The sequence below is a fragment of the Bombina bombina genome, chromosome 1 (assembly GCF_027579735.1).
Source record: "Bombina bombina isolate aBomBom1 chromosome 1, aBomBom1.pri, whole genome shotgun sequence".
In the NCBI taxonomy this organism is placed as follows: domain Eukaryota; kingdom Metazoa; phylum Chordata; class Amphibia; order Anura; family Bombinatoridae; genus Bombina; species Bombina bombina.
In genome coordinates, this window is record NC_069499.1 from 19,216,404 (window position 1) to 19,241,188 (window position 24,785).

Here is a 24,785-nt window from a genome sequence, read left to right on the forward strand (position 1 = left end):
CTTCTCTCACTCTTACTAAACTCATCTAATGCTTAACAACTGCCCCAGGTACACAGAGCTTGTAACAATACAGTACAAGTTTATTCTCCCACTCTTACTAAACACACATAATGCTTAACAACTGCCCTAGGTACACAGAGCTTGTAACAATACAGTACAAGTTTATTCTCCCACTCTTACTAAACTCATCTAATGCTTAACAACTGCCCCAGGTACACAGAGCTTGTAACAATACAGTACAAGTTTATTCTCTCACTCTTACTAAACTCATCTAATGCTTAACAACTGCCCCAGGTACACAGAGCTTGTAACAATACAGTACAAGTTTCTTCTCCCACTCTTATTAAACTCACATAATGCTTAACAACTGCCCCAGGTACACAGAGCTTGTAACAATATAGTACAAGTTTATTCTCCCACTCTTACTAAACTCATCTAATGCTTAACAACTGCCCCAGGTACACAGAGCTTGTAACAATACAGTACAAGTTTATTCTCTCACTCTTACTAAACTCACATAATGCTTAACAACTGCCCCAGGTACACAGAGCTTGTAACAATACAGTACAAGTTTATTCTCCCACTCTTACTAAACTCACATAATGCTTAACAACTGTCCCAGGTACACAGAGCTTGTAACAATACAGTACAAGTTTATTCTCTCACTCTTACTAAACTCACATAATGCTTAACAACTGTCCCAGGTACACAGAGCTTGTAACAATATAGTACAAGTTTATTCTCCCACTCTTACTAAACGCATCTAATGCTTAACAACTGCCCCAGGTACACAGAGCTTGTAACAATACAGTACAAGTTTATTCTCTCACTCTTACTAAACTCATCTAATGCTTAACAACTGCCCCAGGTACACAGAGCTTGTAACAATACAGTACAAGTTTCTTCTCTCACTCTTACTAAACGCATCTAATGCTTAACAACTGCCCCAGGTACACAGAGCTTGTAACAATACAGTACAAGTTTATTCTCCCACTCTTACTAAACTCATCTAATGCTTAACAACTGCCCCAGGTACACAGAGCTTGTAACAATACAGTGCAAGTTTATTCTCTCACTCTTACTAAACGCATCTAATGCTTAACAACTGCCCCAGGTACACAGAGCTTGTAACAATATAGTACAAGTTTATTCTCCCACTCTTACTAAACGCATCTAATGCTTAACAACTGCCCCAGGTACACAGAGCTTGTAACAATACAGTACAAGTTTATTCTCTCACTCTTACTAAACGCATCTAATGCTTAACAACTGCCCCAGGTACACAGAGCTTGTAACAATATAGTACAAGTTTCTTCTCTCACTCTTACTAAACTCATCTAATGCTTAACAACTGCCCCAGGTACACAGAGCTTGTAACAATACAGTACAAGTTTCTTCTCTCACTCTTACTAAACGCATCTAATGCTTAACAACTGCCCCAGGTACACAGAGCTTGTAACAATACAGTACAAGTTTATTCTCCCACTCTTACTAAACGCATCTAATGCTTAACAACTGCCCCAGTTACACAGAGCTTGTAACAATACAGTACAAGTTTATTCTCTCACTCTTACTAAACGCATCTAATGCTTAAAAACTGCCCCAGGTACACAGAGATTGTAACAATATAGTACAAGTTTCTTCTCTCACTCTTACTAAACGCATCTAATGCTTAACAACTGCCCCAGGTACACAGAGCTTGTAACAATACAGTACAAGTTTCTTCTCTCACTCTTACTAAACTCATCTAATGCTTAACAACTGCCCCAGGTACACAGAGCTTGTAACAATACAGTACAAGTTTCTTCTCTCACTCTTACTAAACTCATCTAATGCTTAACAACTGCCCCAGGTACACAGAGCTTGTAACAATACAGTACAAGTTTATTCTCCCACTCTTACTAAACACACATAATGCTTAACAACTGCCCTAGGTACACAGAGCTTGTAACAATACAGTACAAGTTTATTCTCCCACTCTTACTAAACTCATCTAATGCTTAACAACTGCCCCAGGTACACAGAGCTTGTAACAATACAGTACAAGTTTATTCTCTCACTCTTACTAAACTCATCTAATGCTTAACAACTGCCCCAGGTACACAGAGCTTGTAACAATACAGTACAAGTTTCTTCTCCCACTCTTATTAAACTCACATAATGCTTAACAACTGCCCCAGGTACACAGAGCTTGTAACAATATAGTACAAGTTTATTCTCCCACTCTTACTAAACTCATCTAATGCTTAACAACTGCCCCAGGTACACAGAGCTTGTAACAATACAGTACAAGTTTATTCTCTCACTCTTACTAAACTCACATAATGCTTAACAACTGCCCCAGGTACACAGAGCTTGTAACAATACAGTACAAGTTTATTCTCCCACTCTTACTAAACTCACATAATGCTTAACAACTGTCCCAGGTACACAGAGCTTGTAACAATACAGTACAAGTTTATTCTCTCACTCTTACTAAACTCACATAATGCTTAACAACTGTCCCAGGTACACAGAGCTTGTAACAATATAGTACAAGTTTATTCTCCCACTCTTACTAAACGCATCTAATGCTTAACAACTGCCCCAGGTACACAGAGCTTGTAACAATACAGTACAAGTTTATTCTCTCACTCTTACTAAACTCATCTAATGCTTAACAACTGCCCCAGGTACACAGAGCTTGTAACAATACAGTACAAGTTTCTTCTCTCACTCTTACTAAACGCATCTAATGCTTAACAACTGCCCCAGGTACACAGAGCTTGTAACAATACAGTACAAGTTTATTCTCTCACTCTTACTAAACTCATCTAATGCTTAACAACTGCCCCCAGGTACACAGAGCTTGTAACAATACAGTGCAAGTTTATTCTCTCACTCTTACTAAACGCATCTAATGCTTAACAACTGCCCCAGGTACACAGAGCTTGTAACAATATAGTACAAGTTTATTCTCCCACTCTTACTAAACGCATCTAATGCTTAACAACTGCCCCAGGTACACAGAGCTTGTAACAATACAGTACAAGTTTATTCTCTCACTCTTACTAAACGCATCTAATGCTTAACAACTGCCCCAGGTACACAGAGCTTGTAACAATATAGTACAAGTTTCTTCTCTCACTCTTACTAAACTCATCTAATGCTTAACAACTGCCCCAGGTACACAGAGCTTGTAACAATACAGTACAAGTTTCTTCTCTCACTCTTACTAAACACACATAATGCTTAACAACTGCCCTAGGTACACAGAGCTTGTAACAATACAGTACAAGTTTATTCTCCCACTCTTACTAAACTCATCTAATGCTTAACAACTGCCCCAGGTACACAGAGCTTGTAACAATACAGTACAAGTTTATTCTCCCACTCTTACTAAACGCATCTAATGCTTAACAACTGCCCCAGTTACACAGAGCTTGTAACAATACAGTACAAGTTTATTCTCCCACTCTTACTAAACTCATCTAATGCTTAACAACTGCCCCAGGTACACAGAGCTTGTAACAATACAGTACAAGTTTCTTCTCTCACTCTTACTAAACGCATCTAATGCTTAACAACTGCCCCAGGTACACAGAGCTTGTAACAATACAGTACAAGTTTATTCTCCCACTCTTACTAAACGCATCTAATGCTTAACAACTGCCCCAGTTACACAAAGCTTGTAACAATACAGTACAAGTTTATTCTCTCACTCTTACTAAACTCATCTAATGCTTAACAACTGCCCCAGGTACACAGAGCTTGTAACAATACAGTACAAGTTTATTCTCCCACTCTTACTAAACTCATCTAATGCTTAACAACTGCCCCAGGTACACAGAGCTTGTAACAATACAGTACAAGTTTCTTCTCTCACTCTTACTAAATGCACATAATGCTTAACAACTGCCCCAGGTACACAGAGCTTGTAACAATACAGTACAAGTTTATTCTCCCACTCTTACTAAACTCATCTAATGCTTAACAACTGCCCCAGGAACACAGAGCTTGTAACAATACAGTACAAGTTTATTCTCCCACTCTTACTAAACGCATCTAATGCTTAACAACTGCCCCAGGTACACAGAGCTTGTAACAATACAGTACAAGTTTATTCTCCCACTCTTACTAAACGCATCTAATGCTTAACAACTGCCCCAGGTACACAGAGCTTGTAACAATACAGTACAAGTTTATTCTCCCACTCTTACTAAACTCATCTAATGCTTAACAACTGCCCCAGGTACACAGAGCTTGTAACAATACAGTACAAGTTTCTTCTCTCACTCTTACTAAACGCACATAATGCTTAACAACTGCCCCAGGTACACCGAGCGTGTAACAATACAGTACAAGTTTATTCTCCCACTCTTACTAAACACATCTAATGCTTAACAACTGCCCCAGGTACACAGAGCTTGTAACAATACAGTACAAGTTTATTCTCCCACTCTTACTAAACGCATCTAATGCTTAACAACTGCCCCAGGTACACAGAGCTTGTAACAATACAGTACAAGTTTCTTCTCTCACTCTTACTAAACTCATCTAATGCTTAACAACTGCCCCCAGGTACACAGAGCTTGTAACAATACAGTACAAGTTTATTCTCCCACTCTTACTAAACGCATCTAATGCTTAACAACTGCCCCAGGTACACAGAGCTTGTAACAATACAGTACAAGTTTCTTCTCTCACTCTTACTAAACTCATCTAATGCTTAACAACTGCCCCAGGTACACAGAGCTTGTAACAATATAGTACAAGTTTCTTCTCTCACTCTTACTAAACTCATCTAATGCTTAACAACTGCCCCAGGTACACAGAGCTTGTAACAATACAGTACAAGTTTCTTCTCTCACTCTTACTAAACACACATAATGCTTAACAACTGCCCTAGGTACACAGAGCTTGTAACAATACAGTACAAGTTTATTCTCCCACTCTTACTAAACTCATCTAATGCTTAACAACTGCCCCAGGTACACAGAGCTTGTAACAATACAGTACAAGTTTCTTCTCTCACTCTTACTAAACGCATCTAATGCTTAACAACTGCCCCAGGTACACAGAGCTTGTAACAATACAGTACAAGTTTATTCTCCCACTCTTACTAAACGCATCTAATGCTTAACAACTGCCCCAGTTACACAGAGCTTGTAACAATACAGTACAAGTTTATTCTCTCACTCTTACTAAACTCATCTAATGCTTAACAACTGCCCCAGGTACACAGAGCTTGTAACAATACAGTACAAGTTTATTCTCTCACTCTTACTAAACGCATCTAATGCTTAACAACTGCCCCAGGTACACAGAGCTTGTAACAATACAGTACAAGTTTATTCTCTCACTCTTACTAAACTCATCTAATGCTTAACAACTGCCCCAGGTACACAGAGCTTGTAACAATACAGTACAAGTTTATTCTCCCACTCTTACTAAACTCATCTAATGCTTAACAACTGCCCCAGGTACACAGAGCTTGTAACAATACAGTACAAGTTTCTTCTCTCACTCTTACTAAATGCACATAATGCTTAACAACTGCCCCAGGTACACAGAGCTTGTAACAATACAGTACAAGTTTATTCTCTCACTCTTACTAAACGCATCTAATGCTTAACAACTGCCCCAGGTACACAGAGCTTGTAACAATACAGTACAAGTTTATTCTCTCACTCTTACTAAACTCATCTAATGCTTAACAACTGCCCCAGGTACACAGAGCTTGTAACAATACAGTACAAGTTTATTCTCCCACTCTTACTAAACTCATCTAATGCTTAACAACTGCCCCAGGAACACAGAGCTTGTAACAATACAGTACAAGTTTATTCTCCCACTCTTACTAAACGCATCTAATGCTTAACAACTGCCCCAGGTACACAGAGCTTGTAACAATACAGTACAAGTTTATTCTCCCACTCTTACTAAACGCATCTAATGCTTAACAACTGCCCCAGGTACACAGAGCTTGTAACAATACAGTACAAGTTTATTCTCCCACTCTTACTAAACTCATCTAATGCTTAACAACTGCCCCAGTTACACAGAGCTTTTAACAATACAGCACAAGTTTATTCTCTCACTCTTACTAAACGCATCTAATGCTTAACAACTGCCCCAGGTACACAGAGCTTGTAACAATACAGTACAAGTTTATTCTCCCACTCTTACTAAACTCATCTAATGCTTAACAACTGCCCCAGGTACACAGAGCTTGTAACAATACAGCACAAGTTTATTCTCTCACTCTTACTAAACGCATCTAATGCTTAACAACTGCCCCAGGTACACAGAGCTTGTAACAATACAGTACAAGTTTATTCTCCCACTCTTACTAAACTCATCTAATGCTTAACAACTGCCCCAGGTACACAGAGCTTGTAACAATACAGTACAAGTTTATTCTCCCACTCTTACTAAACGCATCTAATGCTTAACAACTGCCCCAGGTACACAGAGCTTGTAACAATACAGTACAAGTTTATTCTCCCACTCTTACTAAACTCATCTAATGCTTAACAACTGCCCCAGGTACACAGAGCTTGTAACAATACAGTGCAAGTTTATTCTCCCACTCTTACTAAACTCATCTAATGCTTAACAACTGCCCCAGATACACAGAGCTTGTAACAATACAGTACAAGTTTATTCTCCCACTCTTACTAAACTCACATAATGCTTAACAACTGCCCCAGGTACACAGAGCTTGTAACAATACAGTACAAGTTTATTCTCCCACTCTTACTAAACTCATCTAATGCTTAACAACTGCCCCAGGTACACAGAGCTTGTAACAATACAGTATAAGTTTCTTCTCTCACTCTTACTAAACTTATCTAATGCTTAACAACTGCCCCAGTTACACAGAGCTTGTAACAATACAGTACAAGTTTCTTCTCTCACTCTTACTAAACTCATCTAATGCTTAACAACTGCCCCAGGTACACAGAGCTTGTAACAATACAGTACAAGTTTATTCTCCCACTCTTACTAAACTCATCTAATGCTTAACAACTGCCCCAGGTACACAGAGCTTGTAACAATACAGTACAAGTTTATTCTCCCACTCTTACTAAACTCATCTAATGCTTAACAACTGCCCCAGGTACACAGAGCTTGTAACAATACAGTACAAGTTTATTCTCCCACTCTTACTAAACGCATCTAATGCTTAACAACTGCCCCAGTTACACAGAGCTTGTAACAATACAGTACAAGTTTATTCTCCCACTCTTACTAAACTCATCTAATGCTTAACAACTGCCCCAGGTACACAGAGCTTGTAACAATACAGTACAAGTTTCTTCTCTCACTCTTACTAAACGCATCTAATGCTTAACAGCTGCCCCAGGTACACAGAGCTTGTAACAATACAGTACAAGTTTATTCTCCCACTCTTACTAAACGCATCTAATGCTTAACAACTGCCCCAGTTACACAAAGCTTGTAACAATACAGTACAAGTTTATTCTCTCACTCTTACTAAACTCATCTAATGCTTAACAACTGCCCCAGGTACACAGAGCTTGTAACAATACAGTACAAGTTTATTCTCCCACTCTTACTAAACTCATCTAATGCTTAACAACTGCCCCAGGTACACAGAGCTTGTAACAATACAGTACAAGTTTCTTCTCTCACTCTTACTAAATGCACATAATGCTTAACAACTGCCCCAGGTACACAGAGCTTGTAACAATACAGTACAAGTTTATTCTCCCACTCTTACTAAACTCATCTAATGCTTAACAACTGCCCCAGGAACACAGAGCTTGTAACAATACAGTACAAGTTTATTCTCCCACTCTTACTAAACGCATCTAATGCTTAACAACTGCCCCAGGTACACAGAGCTTGTAACAATACAGTACAAGTTTATTCTCCCACTCTTACTAAACGCATCTAATGCTTAACAACTGCCCCAGGTACACAGAGCTTGTAACAATACAGTACAAGTTTATTCTCCCACTCTTACTAAACTCATCTAATGCTTAACAACTGCCCCAGGTACACAGAGCTTGTAACAATACAGTACAAGTTTCTTCTCTCACTCTTACTAAACGCACATAATGCTTAACAACTGCCCCAGGTACACCGAGCGTGTAACAATACAGTACAAGTTTATTCTCCCACTCTTACTAAACACATCTAATGCTTAACAACTGCCCCAGGTACACAGAGCTTGTAACAATACAGTACAAGTTATTCTCCCACTCTTACTAAACGCATCTAATGCTTAACAACTGCCCCAGGTACACAGAGCTTGTAACAATACAGTACAAGTTTCTTCTCTCACTCTTACTAAACTCATCTAATGCTTAACAACTGCCCCAGGTACACAGAGCTTGTAACAATACAGTACAAGTTTATTCTCCCACTCTTACTAAACGCATCTAATGCTTAACAACTGCCCCAGGTACACAGAGCTTGTAACAATACAGTACAAGTTTCTTCTCTCACTCTTACTAAACTCATCTAATGCTTAACAACTGCCCCAGGTACACAGAGCTTGTAACAATATAGTACAAGTTTCTTCTCTCACTCTTACTAAACTCATCTAATGCTTAACAACTGCCCCAGGTACACAGAGCTTGTAACAATACAGTACAAGTTTCTTCTCTCACTCTTACTAAACACACATAATGCTTAACAACTGCCCTAGGTACACAGAGCTTGTAACAATACAGTACAAGTTTATTCTCCCACTCTTACTAAACTCATCTAATGCTTAACAACTGCCCCAGGTACACAGAGCTTGTAACAATACAGTACAAGTTTCTTCTCTCACTCTTACTAAACGCATCTAATGCTTAACAACTGCCCCAGGTACACAGAGCTTGTAACAATACAGTACAAGTTTATTCTCCCACTCTTACTAAACGCATCTAATGCTTAACAACTGCCCCAGTTACACAGAGCTTGTAACAATACAGTACAAGTTTATTCTCTCACTCTTACTAAACTCATCTAATGCTTAACAACTGCCCCAGGTACACAGAGCTTGTAACAATACAGTACAAGTTTATTCTCTCACTCTTACTAAACGCATCTAATGCTTAACAACTGCCCCAGGTACACAGAGCTTGTAACAATACAGTACAAGTTTATTCTCTCACTCTTACTAAACTCATCTAATGCTTAACAACTGCCCCAGGTACACAGAGCTTGTAACAATACAGTACAAGTTTATTCTCCCACTCTTACTAAACTCATCTAATGCTTAACAACTGCCCCAGGTACACAGAGCTTGTAACAATACAGTACAAGTTTCTTCTCTCACTCTTACTAAATGCACATAATGCTTAACAACTGCCCCAGGTACACAGAGCTTGTAACAATACAGTACAAGTTTATTCTCTCACTCTTACTAAACGCATCTAATGCTTAACAACTGCCCCAGGTACACAGAGCTTGTAACAATACAGTACAAGTTTATTCTCTCACTCTTACTAAACTCATCTAATGCTTAACAACTGCCCCAGGTACACAGAGCTTGTAACAATACAGTACAAGTTTATTCTCCCACTCTTACTAAACTCATCTAATGCTTAACAACTGCCCCAGGAACACAGAGCTTGTAACAATACAGTACAAGTTTATTCTCCCACTCTTACTAAACGCATCTAATGCTTAACAACTGCCCCAGGTACACAGAGCTTGTAACAATACAGTACAAGTTTATTCTCCCACTCTTACTAAACGCATCTAATGCTTAACAACTGCCCCAGGTACACAGAGCTTTTAACAATACAGTACAAGTTTATTCTCCCACTCTTACTAAACTCATCTAATGCTTAACAACTGCCCCAGTTACACAGAGCTTTTAACAATACAGCACAAGTTTATTCTCCCACTCTTACTAAACGCATCTAATGCTTAACAACTGCCCCAGGTACACAGAGCTTGTAACAATACAGTACAAGTTTATTCTCCCACTCTTACTAAACGCATCTAATGCTTAACAACTGCCCCAGGTACACAGAGCTTGTAACAATACAGTACAAGTTTATTCTCCCACTCTTACTAAACTCATCTAATGCTTAACAACTGCCCCAGTTACACAGAGCTTTTAACAATACAGCACAAGTTTATTCTCTCACTCTTACTAAACGCATCTAATGCTTAACAACTGCACCAGGTACACAGAGCTTGTAACAATACAGTACAAGTTTATTCTCCCACTCTTACTAAACTCATCTAATGCTTAACAACTGCCCCAGGTACACAGAGCGTGTAACAATACAGTACAAGTTTATTCTCCCACTCTTACTAAACACATCTAATGCTTAACAACTGCCCCAGGTACACAGAGCTTGTAACAATACAGTACAAGTTTCTTCTCCCACTCTTATTAAACTCACATAATGCTTAACAACTGCCCTAGGTACACAGAGCTTGTAACAATACAGTACAAGTTTATTCTCCCACTCTTACTAAACTCATCTAATGCTTAACAACTGCCCCAGGTACACAGAGCTTGTAACAATACAGTACAAGTTTATTCTCCCACTCTTACTAAACTCATCTAATGCTTAACAACTGCCCCAGGTACACAGAGCTTGTAACAATACAGTACAAGTTTATTCTCCCACTCTTACTAAACTCATCTAATGCTTAACAACTGCCCCAGTTACACAGAGCTTTTAACAATACAGTACAAGTTTCTTCTCTCACTCTTACTAAACTCATCTAATGCTTAACAACTGCCCCAGTTACACAGAGCTTGTAACAATACAGTACAAGTTTATTCTCCCACTCTTACTAAACTCATCTAATGCTTAACAACTGCCCCAGGTACACAGAGCTTGTAACAATACAGTACAAGTTTATTCTCCCACTCTTACTAAACTCATCTAATGCTTAACAACTGCCCCAGGTACACAGAGCTTGTAACAATACAGTACAAGTTTATTCTCCCACTCTTACTAAACTCATCTAATGCTTAACAACTGCCCCAGGTACACAGAGCTTGTAACAATATAGTACAAGTTTATTCTCCCACTCTTACTAAACGCATCTAATGCTTAACAACTGCCCCAGTTACACAGAGCTTGTAACAATACAGTACAAGTTTCTTCTCTCACTCTTACTAAACGCATCTAATGCTTAACAACTGCCCCAGGTACACAGAGCTTGTAACAATACAGTACAAGTTTATTCTCCCACTCTTACTAAACGCATCTAATGCTTAACAACTGCCCCAGTTACACAGAGCTTGTAACAATACAGTACAAGTTTATTCTCTCACTCTTACTAAACGCATCTAATGCTTAACAACTGCCCCAGGTACACAGAGCTTGTAACAATACAGTACAAGTTTCTTCTCTCACTCTTACTAAACTCATCTAATGCTTAACAACTGCCCCAGGTACACAGAGCTTGTAACAATACAGTACAAGTTTCTTCTCTCACTCTTACTAAACTCATCTAATGCTTAACAACTGCCCCAGGTACACAGAGCTTGTAACAATACAGTACAAGTTTATTCTCCCACTCTTACTAAACACACATAATGCTTAACAACTGCCCTAGGTACACAGAGCTTGTAACAATACAGTACAAGTTTATTCTCCCACTCTTACTAAACTCATCTAATGCTTAACAACTGCCCCAGGTACACAGAGCTTGTAACAATACAGTACAAGTTTATTCTCTCACTCTTACTAAACTCATCTAATGCTTAACAACTGCCCCAGGTACACAGAGCTTGTAACAATACAGTACAAGTTTCTTCTCCCACTCTTATTAAACTCACATAATGCTTAACAACTGCCCCAGGTACACAGAGCTTGTAACAATATAGTACAAGTTTATTCTCCCACTCTTACTAAACTCATCTAATGCTTAACAACTGCCCCAGGTACACAGAGCTTGTAACAATACAGTACAAGTTTATTCTCTCACTCTTACTAAACTCACATAATGCTTAACAACTGTCCCAGGTACACAGAGCTTGTAACAATATAGTACAAGTTTATTCTCCCACTCTTACTAAACGCATCTAATGCTTAACAACTGCCCCAGGTACACAGAGCTTGTAACAATACAGTACAAGTTTATTCTCTCACTCTTACTAAACTCATCTAATGCTTAACAACTGCCCCAGGTACACAGAGCTTGTAACAATACAGTACAAGTTTCTTCTCTCACTCTTACTAAACGCATCTAATGCTTAACAACTGCCCCAGGTACACAGAGCTTGTAACAATACAGTACAAGTTTATTCTCCCACTCTTACTAAACTCATCTAATGCTTAACAACTGCCCCAGGTACACAGAGCTTGTAACAATACAGTGCAAGTTTATTCTCTCACTCTTACTAAACGCATCTAATGCTTAACAACTGCCCCAGGTACACAGAGCTTGTAACAATATAGTACAAGTTTATTCTCCCACTCTTACTAAACGCATCTAATGCTTAACAACTGCCCCAGGTACACAGAGCTTGTAACAATACAGTACAAGTTTATTCTCTCACTCTTACTAAACGCATCTAATGCTTAACAACTGCCCCAGGTACACAGAGCTTGTAACAATATAGTACAAGTTTCTTCTCTCACTCTTACTAAACTCATCTAATGCTTAACAACTGCCCCAGGTACACAGAGCTTGTAACAATACAGTACAAGTTTCTTCTCTCACTCTTACTAAACACACATAATGCTTAACAACTGCCCTAGGTACACAGAGCTTGTAACAATACAGTACAAGTTTATTCTCCCACTCTTACTAAACTCATCTAATGCTTAACAACTGCCCCAGGTACACAGAGCTTGTAACAATACAGTACAAGTTTATTCTCCCACTCTTACTAAACTCATCTAATGCTTAACAACTGCCCCAGGTACACAGAGCTTGTAACAATACAGTACAAGTTTATTCTCTCACTCTTACTAAACTCATCTAATGCTTAACAACTGCCCCAGGTACACAGAGCTTGTAACAATACAGTACAAGTTTCTTCTCCCACTCTTATTAAACTCACATAATGCTTAACAACTGCCCCAGGTACACAGAGCTTGTAACAATATAGTACAAGTTTATTCTCCCACTCTTACTAAACTCATCTAATGCTTAACAACTGCCCCAGGTACACAGAGCTTGTAACAATACAGTACAAGTTTATTCTCTCACTCTTACTAAACTCACATAATGCTTAACAACTGTCCCAGGTACACAGAGCTTGTAACAATATAGTACAAGTTTATTCTCCCACTCTTACTAAACGCATCTAATGCTTAACAACTGCCCCAGGTACACAGAGCTTGTAACAATACAGTACAAGTTTATTCTCTCACTCTTACTAAACTCATCTAATGCTTAACAACTGCCCCAGGTACACAGAGCTTGTAACAATACAGTACAAGTTTCTTCTCTCACTCTTACTAAACGCATCTAATGCTTAACAACTGCCCCAGGTACACAGAGCTTGTAACAATACAGTACAAGTTTATTCTCCCACTCTTACTAAACTCATCTAATGCTTAACAACTGCCCCAGGTACACAGAGCTTGTAACAATACAGTACAAGTTTCTTCTCTCACTCTTACTAAACACACATAATGCTTAACAACTGCCCTAGGTACACAGAGCTTGTAACAATACAGTACAAGTTTATTCTCCCACTCTTACTAAACTCATCTAATGCTTAACAACTGCCCCAGGTACACAGAGCTTGTAACAATACAGTACAAGTTTATTCTCCCACTCTTACTAAACGCATCTAATGCTTAACAACTGCCCCAGTTACACAGAGCTTGTAACAATACAGTACAAGTTTATTCTCCCACTCTTACTAAACTCATCTAATGCTTAACAACTGCCCCAGGTACACAGAGCTTGTAACAATACAGTACAAGTTTATTCTCCCACTCTTACTAAACTCATCTAATGCTTAACAACTGCCCCAGGTACACAGAGCTTGTAACAATACAGTACAAGTTTATTCTCTCACTCTTACTAAACTCACATAATGCTTAACAACTATCCCAGGTACACAGAGCTTGTAACAATACAGTACAAGTTTATTCTCCCACTCTTACTAAATGCATCTAATGCTTAACAACTGTCCCAGGTACACAGAGCTTGTAACAATATAGTACAAGTTTATTCTCCCACTCTTACTAAACGCATCTAATGCTTAACAACTGCCCCAGGTACACAGAGCTTGTAACAATACAGTACAAGTTTATTCTCTCACTCTTACTAAACTCATCTAATGCTTAACAACTGCCCCAGGTACACAGAGCTTGTAACAATACAGTACAAGTTTCTTCTCTCACTCTTACTAAACGCATATAATGCTTAACAACTGCCCCAGGTACACAGAGCTTGTAACAATACAGTACAAGTTTATTCTCTCACTCTTACTAAACTCATCTAATGCTTAACAACTGCCCCAGGTACACAGAGCTTGTAACAATACAGTACAAGTTTCTTCTCTCACTCTTACTAAACTCATCTAATGCTTAACAACTGCCCCAGGTACACAGAGCTTGTAACAATACAGTACAAGTTTATTCTCCCACTCTTACTAAACTCATCTAATGCTTAACAACTGCCCCAGGTACACAGAGCTTGTAACAATACAGTACAAGTTTCTTCTCTCACTCTTACTAAATGCACATAATGCTTAACAACTGCCCCAGGTACACAGAGCTTGTAACAATACAGTACAAGTTTCTTCTCTCACTCTTACTAAATGCACATAATGCTTAACAACTGCCCCAGGTACACAGAGCTTGTAACAATACAGTACAAGTTTATTCTCCCACTCTTACTAAACGCATCTAATGCTTAACAACTGCCCCAGGTACACAGAGCTTGTAACAATACAGCACAAGTTTATTCTCCCACTCTTACTAAACGCATCTAATGCTTAACAACTGCCCCAGGTACACAGAATTTGTAACAATACAGCACAAGTTTATTCTCCCACTCTTACTAAACGCATCTAATGCTTAACAACTGCCCCAGGTACACAGAGCTTGTAACAATACAGTACAAGTTTATTCTCCCACTCTTACTAAACGCATCTAATGCTTAACAACTGCCCCAGGTACACAGAGCTTGTAACAATACAGTACAAGTTTATTCTCCCACTCTTACTAAACTCATCTAATGCTTAACAACTGCCCCAGGTACACAGAGCTTGTAACAATACAGTACAAGTTTCTTCTCTCACTCTTACTAAACTCATCTAATGCTTAACAACTGCCCAAGGTACACAGAGCTTGTAACAATACAGTACAAGTTTATTCTCCCACTCTTACTAAACGCATCTAATGCTTAACAACTGCCCCAGGTACACAGAGCTTGTAACAATACAGTACAAGTTTCTTCTCTCACTCTTACTAAACTCATCTAATGCTTAACAACTGCCCCAGGTACACAGAGCTTGTAACAATACAGCACAAGTTTATTCTCTCACTCTTACTAAACGCATCTAATGCTTAACAACTGCCCCAGGTACACAGAGCTTGTAACAATACAGTACAAGTTTATTCTCCCACTCTTACTAAACTCATCTAATGCTTAACAACTGCCCCAGTTACACAGAGCTTTTAACAATACAGTACAAGTTTCTTCTCTCACTCTTACTAAACTCATCTAATGCTTAACAACTGCCCCAGATACACAGAGCTTGTAACAATACAGTACAAGTTTCTTCTCCCACTCTTACTAAACGCATCTAATGCTTAACAACTGCCCCAGGTACACAGAGCTTGTAACAATACAGTACAAGTTTATTCTCTCACTCTTACTAAACTCATCTAATGCTTAACAACTGCCCCAGGTACACAGAGCTTGTAACAATACAGTACAAGTTTCTTCTCTCACTCTTACTAAACTTATCTAATGCTTAACAACTGCCCCAGTTACACAGAGCTTGTAACAATACAGTACAAGTTTCTTCTCTCACTCTTACTAAACTCATCTAATGCTTAACAACTGCCCCAGGTACACAGAGCTTGTAACAATACAGTACAAGTTTATTCTCCCACTCTTACTAAACTCATCTAATGCTTAACAACTGCCCCAGGTACACAGAGCTTGTAACAATACAGTACAAGTTTATTCTCCCACTCTTACTAAACTCATCTAATGCTTAACAACTGCCCCAGGTACACAGAGCTTGTAACAATACAGTACAAGTTTATTCTCTCACTCTTACTAAACGCATCTAATGCTTAACAACTGCCCCAGGTACACAGAGCTTGTAACAATACAGTACAAGTTTCTTCTCTCACTCTTACTAAACGCACATAATGCTTAACAACTGCCCCAGGTACACCGAGCGTGTAACAATACAGTACAAGTTTATTCTCCCACTCTTACTAAACTCATCTAATGCTTAACAACTGCCCCAGGTACACAGAGCTTGTAACAATACAGTACAAGTTTATTCTCCCACTCTTACTAAACTCATCTAATGCTTAACAACTGCCCCAGGTACACAGAGCTTGTAACAATACAGTACAAGTTTATTCTCTCACTCTTACTAAACGCATCTAATGCTTAACAACTGCCCCAGGTACACAGAGCTTGTAACAATACAGTACAAGTTTATTCTCTCACTCTTACTAAACGCATCTAATGCTTAACAACTGCCCCAGGTACACAGAGCTTGTAACAATACAGTACAAGTTTCTTCTCTCACTCTTACTAAACGCACATAATGCTTAACAACTGCCCCAGGTACACCGAGCGTGTAACAATACAGTACAAGTTTATTCTCCCACTCTTACTAAACACATCTAATGCTTAACAACTGCCCCAGGTACACAGAGCTTGTAACAATACAGTACAAGTTTATTCTCCCACTCTTACTAAACGCATCTAATGCTTAACAACTGCCCCAGGTACACAGAGCTTGTAACAATACAGTACAAGTTTATTCTCTCACTCTTACTAAACTCATCTAATGCTTAACAACTGCCCCAGTTACACAGAGCTTGTAACAATACAGTACAAGTTTATTCTCTCACTCTTACTAAACTCATCTAATGCTTAACAACTGCCCCAGGTACACAGAGCTTGTAACAATACAGTACAAGTTTCTTCTCCCACTCTTATTAAACTCACATAATGCTTAACAACTGCCCCAGGTACACAGAGCTTGTAACAATACAGTACAAGTTTCTTCTCCCACTCTTACTAAACTCATCTAATGCTTAACAACTGCCCCAGGTACACAGAGCTTGTAACAATACAGTACAAGTTTATTCTCCCACTCTTACTAAACGCATCTAATGCTTAACAACTGCCCCAGTTACACAGAGCTTGTAACAATACAGTACAAGTTTATTCTCTCACTCTTACTAAACTCATCTAATGCTTAACAACTGCCCCAGGTACACAGAGCTTGTAACAATACAGTACAAGTTTATTCTCCCACTCTTACTAAACGCATCTAATGCTTAACAACTGCCCCAGGTACACAGAGCTTGTAACAATACAGTACAAGTTTATTCTCTCACTCTTACTAAACTCATCTAATGCTTAACAACTGCCGCAGGTACACAGAGCTTGTAACAATACAGTACAAGTTTATTCTCTTACTCTTACTAAACGCATCTAATGCTTAACAACTGCCCCAGGTACACCGAGCTTGTAACAATACAGTACAAGTTTATTCTCTCACTCTTACTAAACTCATCTAATGCTTAACAACTGCCCCAGGTACACAGAGCTTGTAACAATACAGTACAAGTTTATTCTCTCACTCTTACTAAACTCATCTAATGCTTAACAACTGCCCCAGGTACACAGAGCTTGTAACAATACAGTACAAGTTTCTTCTCCCACTCTTATTAAACTCACATAATGCTTAACAACTGCCCCAGGTACACAGAGCTTGTAACAATATAGTACAAGTTTATTCTCCCACTCTTACTAAACTCATCTAATGCTTAACAACTGCCCCAGGTACACAGAGCTTGTAACAATACAGTACAAGTTTATTCTCTCACTCTTACTAAACTCACATAATGCTTAACAACTGCCCCAGGTACACAGAGCTTGTAACAATATAGTACAAGTTTATTCTCCCACTCTTACTAAACGCATCTAATGCTTAACAACTGCCCCAGGTACACAGAGCTTGTAACAATATAGTACAAGTTTATTCTCTCACTCTTACTAAACTCATCTAATGCTTAACAACTGCCCCAGGTACACAGAGCTTGTAACAATACAGTACAAGTTTATTCTCTCACTCTTACTAAACTCATCTAATGCTTAACAACTGTCCCCAGGTACACAGAGCTTGTAACAATACAGTACAAGTTTATTCTCTCACTCTTACTAAACGCATCTAATGCTTAACAACTGCCCCAGGTACACAGAGCTTGTAACAATACAGTACAAGTTTATTCTCTCACTCTTACTAAACGCATCTAATGCTTAACAACTGCCCCAGGTACACAGAGCTTGTAACAATACAGTACAAGTTTCTTCTCCCACTCTTATTAAACTCACATAATGCTTAACACCTGCCCCAGGTACACAGAGCTTGTAACAATATAGTACAAGTTTATTCTCCCACTCTTACTAAACTCATCTAATGCTTAACAACTGCCCCAGGTACACAGAGCTTGTAACAATACAGTACAAGTTTATTCTCTCACTCTTACTAAACTCACATAATGCTTAACAACTGCCCCAGGTACACAGAGCTTGTAACAATACAGTACAAGTTTATTCTCTCACTCTTACTAAACTCACATAATGCTTAACAACTGCCCCAGGTACACAGAGCTTGTAACAATACAGTACAAGTTTATTCTCTCACTCTTACTAAACTCACATAATGCTTAACAACTGCCCCAGGTACACAGAGCTTGTAACAATACAGTACAAGTTTATTCTCTCACTCTTACTAAACTCATCTAATGCTTAACAACTGCCCCAGGTACACAGTGCTTGTAACAATACAGTACAAGTTTATTCTCTCACTCTTACTAAACTCATCTAATGCTTAACAACTGCCCCAGGTACACAGAGCTTGTAACAATATAGTACAAGTTTCTTCTCTCACTCTTACTAAACTCATCTAATGCTTAACAACTGCCCCAGGTACACAGAGCTTGTAACAATACAGTACAAGTTTATTCTCCCACTCTTACTAAACGCATCTAATGCTTAACAACTGTCCCAGGTACACAGAGCTTGTAACAATATAGTACAAGTTTCTTCTCCCACTCTTACTAAACGCATCTAATGCTTAACAACTGTCCCAGGTACACAGAGCTTGTAACAATACAGTACAAGTTTATTCTCCCACTCTTACTAAACGCATCTAATGCTTAACAACTGCCCCAGTTACACAGAGCTTGTAACAATACAGTACAAGTTTATTCTCCCACTCTTACTAAACTCATCTAATGCTTAACAACTGCCCCAGGTACACAGAGCTTGTAACAATACAGTACAAGTTTCTTCTCTCACTCTTACTAAACGCATCTAAATGCTTAACAACTGCCCCAGTTACACAGAGCTTGTAACAATACAGTACAAGTTTATTCTCTCACTCTTACTAAACGCATCTAATGCTTAACAACTGCCCCAGGTACACAGAGCTTGTAACAATACAGTACAAGTTTATTCTCTCACTCTTACTAAACGCATCTAATGCTTAACAACTGCCCCAGTTACACAGAGCTTGTAACAATACAGTACAAGTTTCTTCTCCCACTCTTATTAAACTCACATAATGCTTAACAACTGCCCCAGGTACACAGAGCTTGTAACAATACAGTACAAGTTTATTCTCCCACTCTTACTAAACTCATCTAATGCTTAACAACTGCCCCAGGTACACCGAGCTTGTAACAATACAGTACAAGTTTCTTCTCCCACTCTTATTAAACTCACATAATGCTTAACAACTGCCCCAGGTACACAGAGCTTGTAACAATACAGTACAAGTTTCTTCTCTCACTCTTACTAAACTCATCTAATGCTTAACAACTGCCCCAGGTACACAGAGCTTGTAACAATACAGTACAAGTTTATTCTCTCACTCTTACTAAACTCATCTAATGCTTAACAACTGCCCCAGGTACACAGAGCTTTTAACAATATAGTACAAGTTTATTCTCCCACTCTTACTAAACTCACATAATGCTTAACAACTGCCCCAGGTACACAGAGCTTGTAACAATACAGTACAAGTTTATTCTCTCACTCTTACTAAACTCATCTAATGCTTAACAAGTGCCCCAGGTACACAGAGCTTGTAACAATATAGTACAAGTTTATTCTCCCACTCTTACTAAACTCACATAATGCTTAACAACTGCCCCAGTTACACAGAGCTTGTAACAATACAGTACAAGTTTATTCTCCCACTCTTACTAAACGCATCTAATGCTTAACAACTGCCCCAGTTACACAGAGCTTGTAACAATACAAGATGTCTGATTCCCAGCGAGAGGTGGCAAAACAAAGATGATCATGGAAAAATCTCACTGATTTATGTTTTGAACTAGCCAAATTTACAGCTGCAATGATTAAGTATAGAAAATATTAAAACAATGTATTCTTCAAAGAAACAAAACCTCAGTAAAGCACTTCTAAAGCTACTTCCATATGAGAGTAATTCACAAGATTATCCGGTCATTTCTTGTGAAGTTCTGGATTTAACACATAGAACAGCCACAGGACAGACTCCGTAAACTTCAGAAACAAACTCCCATAAGGTTTCTTCAATAGCTATACGCAGAACTAGTATTTAGTGAATATTATAAACTGTCTCATACAGTAAAGTCTCAAATGACACTGAAGCTAAATGGTTTAAAAAAAAATGTAATGCCTGAGGAAGAATGAACCGTGTTCATTTTTGTGGCATGATTCACAAAATCATTGTGCAATGTGCTGCATCCATCACTGGGAGTCAAAGGATAAATTTACCCTGAATAAAAATGTAAAAACTTTATTTTATCACACTGAGATAGGTCACTGCAGTTACAAACACTCAAGGACAGGAACAAGGGAAGACGTTTTTCATTTCAGCAAAGCCTTGAAGAATCTTGTGCATAACAAAGTGCGTCTGAGAAACCCAAAATTCGTTTTAGATGTCCCCTATCAGCAGCGTTCATTTGTTTCCCCTTGTTGCATAGATTTCCCTTTTTAGATCAAGTTTAATAGTCGTTAGTGAGGATATAGAAGTGTAGACATTTCCTGCAATTCTTTAGGCTATTCTTGCAAACTCATTGATGTTCCAGAGGGGAAAAGTAACCTAAAGTAACAGCTTATTTATCCTGCAAACAAGAAAAGAGAGGCCTGTCAAAATGAAGTACGTTTGCCGACTTCAAAAGAGACCTCTGCATAAAGATTGAATTACAATTCTTTGGATTATGTTGATGAAATGTAAAAAAAAATATTTTATAGACATATTATATATGTCTATAATTATATATATACAATTAGTTTTAGGAAAAGGCTAAGGCGGCATTTGGCAATAACATTTATGTTAGCCTGAACAGTCGCATCATATTAAGTGATGAAATCATAGAAAGTGCTTACTGACAACATTTAAAAAAAGTAAGGTGAGAGAACCAGGTCCTTTTGTAACAGACATTTTCTCGCTTGCTTGTAATTATTAATGGAGAGACACAGTCAAATATCTCCGTAAACCAAAACATGTCCTAATGTATGAACAACAGCCACACTGCATGATGACATTTATTTAGAGCAGAGTAGTTGCATTATAGCTTTGTTGGAACTAGAAATAAAAACGTGGAACTTTAAAGCTTACTCTAGATGTTTACATGAAGCAATAATCCTAATTTCTATATGTGAGGGATTCCGAGTAATCATTAGATTGGCATAAAAGAGCGGAGAGAAATAGGATATCACCTATCTGATTTTAAGGCTCTTTGTCATAGAATGTAAAGAACAAGTCTATAGATTTCACTCTGTATTTTTTTTTTAAAACACAAAAAAACTAACAGAGATAGAATTCTTGTTTACGTTAAATCCATTCCTGAAATTTCCGTAAGAACATTTGCTCTGGCTTCAAGAGACAAAATGAAAAAATAAAAAGCTGGAGGAGAATATGATCTTGTTTCTTCAGGCATTTAAAGTCACTTGGATGCAGCTGTACAAATTTGCTTATTCACATATAGTATCAAGTAACAGCTGCATTAATCTGTAATGTTCCTGCTTTAGCCGACTCCAATTTAAACCAGAGATACAATTTCCACAACCCAGGACACCAGTACAAAACATTTCAGAAGAGTCCTCACCTCACACACGGCTCCAGAGAACCCCGGGAGACAACGACAGTGAAATTCGTTGACCAGATCTTCACAGATCCCTCCATTCTGACATGGATTGCTCAAGCACTCGTTTACATTTTTCTCACAGTTCTTACCACCAAAACCACGAGGGCAAAGACAGCGATATCCATTTAGCTTATCCTAAAGGAGACGGATTTTCTTTTATCTAAACACGGTCAGAATTAGGTCACCACACTGAATCTTAACGCCAATATTTTAGACCATAGCTTCTCTGAATAAAACTGCAAAACAGAGCTGAAATATAGATACTGCTGTACCCTCTACATTAGCTATTGGGCATATTAAAGCTAATAATAATAATATTATCACTATAATATTGTGGTAATAATAATAATAATAATAATAATAATAATAATTTAGAAAAAGAATCCTTGCATATAAATAAAAAATGACCATTCCACATATTTTCCCCCTAAACTGTTCTGTCACATTTCACCCACATCACAGGCAATCTAACGTGAAACCTACCTTACATTTGCCCCCATTCTGACACTGGCCATGGCAGTCATTAATATCTACAAATAAAAGAACACACTTATATACTGGCAGGAAACATCAGTGCAACATAGTAAGAGACACAAGAGATTGGGGTAAAAGTGGATGAATAAATAAGTATTGTGTTGGAATTGTGTAGCACTGTACAGACGCCTTGTACTGTACTAAGTCTGAGCTACAGTAATAGATATCATGCAATAGCTCCCATCCCCCAGCTGAGCATTAAACACTGAGCTGGAGCAGGCACTGCATGAATGGCAGGTGTAATATTTGTAATGGAAGAGTTACGTTTTGAGTTATGGCTTATAAGAGATATGTAGAATAATTTTACTTGTGGATAGACATTAAATGGACTATTAAATACTAACTGATGTGACAATTTACGCCTGTCCATCCTGGAATGCAGTCACAGTAATATCCACCAATCAGGTTTTTGCAAGAATAAGCATTAAGACAGGGTTTCCCCAAACACTCATTAGCATCTGTAGAACAAGACAAAAGAAAGCAAATAAAGAACAAACCAAACACCAAGCAGAAGAGGACTTCATTACAGTTATTAAGTTGCATGCAAACCACTGGTATAATCATGCCATCATGACCGCTTGTATATTCATGCCATCATGACCGCTTGTATATTCATGCCATCATGACCGCTTGTATATTCATGCCATCATGACCGCTTGTATATTCATGCCATCATGAACGCTTGTATATTCATGCCATCATGAACGCTTGTATATTCATGCCATCATGAACGCTTGTATATTCATGCCATCATGACCGCTTGTATATTCATGCCATCATGACCGCTTGTATATTCATGCCATCATGACCGCTTGTATAATCATGCCATCATGACCGCTTGTATATTCATGCCATCATGACCGCTCGTATAATCATGCCATCATGACCGCTTGTATATTCATGCCATCATGACCGCTCGTATAATCATGCCATCATGACCGCTTGTATAATCATGCCATCATGACCGCTTGTATAATCATGCCATCATGACCGCTTGTATAATCATGCCATCATGACTGCTTGTATAATCATGCCATCATGAACGCTTGTATATTCATGCCATCATGACCGCTTGTATATTCATGCCATCATGACCGCTTGTATATTCATGCCATCATGACCGCTTGTATATTCATGCCATCATGACCGCTTGTATAATCATGCCATCATGACCGCTTGTATAATCATGCCATCATGACCGCTTGTATAATCATGCCATCATGACCGCTTGTATATTCATGCCATCATGACCGCTTGTATAATCATGCCATCATGACCGCTTGTATAATCATGCCATCATGACCGCTTGTATAATCATGCCATCATGACCGCTTGTATAATCATGCCATCATGACTGCTTGTATAATCATGCCATCATGAACGCTTGTATATTCATGCCATCATGACCGCTTGTATATTCATGCCATCATGACCGCTTGTATATTCATGCCATCATGACCGCTTGTATATTCATGCCATCATGACCGCTTGTATAATCATGCCATCATGACCGCTTGTATAATCATGCCATCATGACCGCTTGTATAATCATGCCATCATGACCGCTTGTATATTCATGCCATCATGACCGCTTGTATAATCATGCCATCATGACCGCTTGTATAATCATGCCATCATGACTGCTTGTAAATTCATGCCATCATGACCACTTGCTAATTTCATGCCATGTTAATTCACCCGTCTTCCCTTTATAGGTAATTAGTTAACACACCATATCCTATTAGAGCACTAAGATATTCCAACCACCAATGCAGTTATAAGAAAACCCATCACCAAAGTTACATTTAAAAAAAGCACACGGTACTCTAAACTGCATCTAGGATAGGACTTTAATAAACAAACAAACATGTTTTTGTGGTTTCTAAACATTAGTAGATGTCAGAGTGTTGCGTTGTTTGGAACGACTTGTCGATATGTCTGTGCATAAGTCATGGAAGCAGGTTG

The 24,785-nt window shown here is 38.5% G+C and overlaps 1 protein-coding gene across 2 annotated transcripts in view; it reads right to left on the reverse strand.

The window, feature by feature from the left end:
- JAG2 (jagged canonical Notch ligand 2) overlaps positions 1-24,785 on the reverse strand; it is a 228,822-nt gene that overhangs the window by 39,275 nt on the left and 164,762 nt on the right. Inside the window, exons 10-12 of one of the 2 annotated variants that reach the window (XM_053697265.1) lie at positions 23,165-23,278; positions 22,770-22,816; positions 22,248-22,421 (exon numbers count right to left, since the gene is read on the reverse strand). In XM_053697265.1, coding sequence (XP_053553240.1) covers positions 22,248-22,421; positions 22,770-22,816; positions 23,165-23,278 — 335 coding nt within the window. The remainder of the gene's footprint in view (positions 1-22,247; positions 22,422-22,769; positions 22,817-23,164; positions 23,279-24,785) is intronic. The other variant, XM_053697266.1, reaches the window with a different exon arrangement.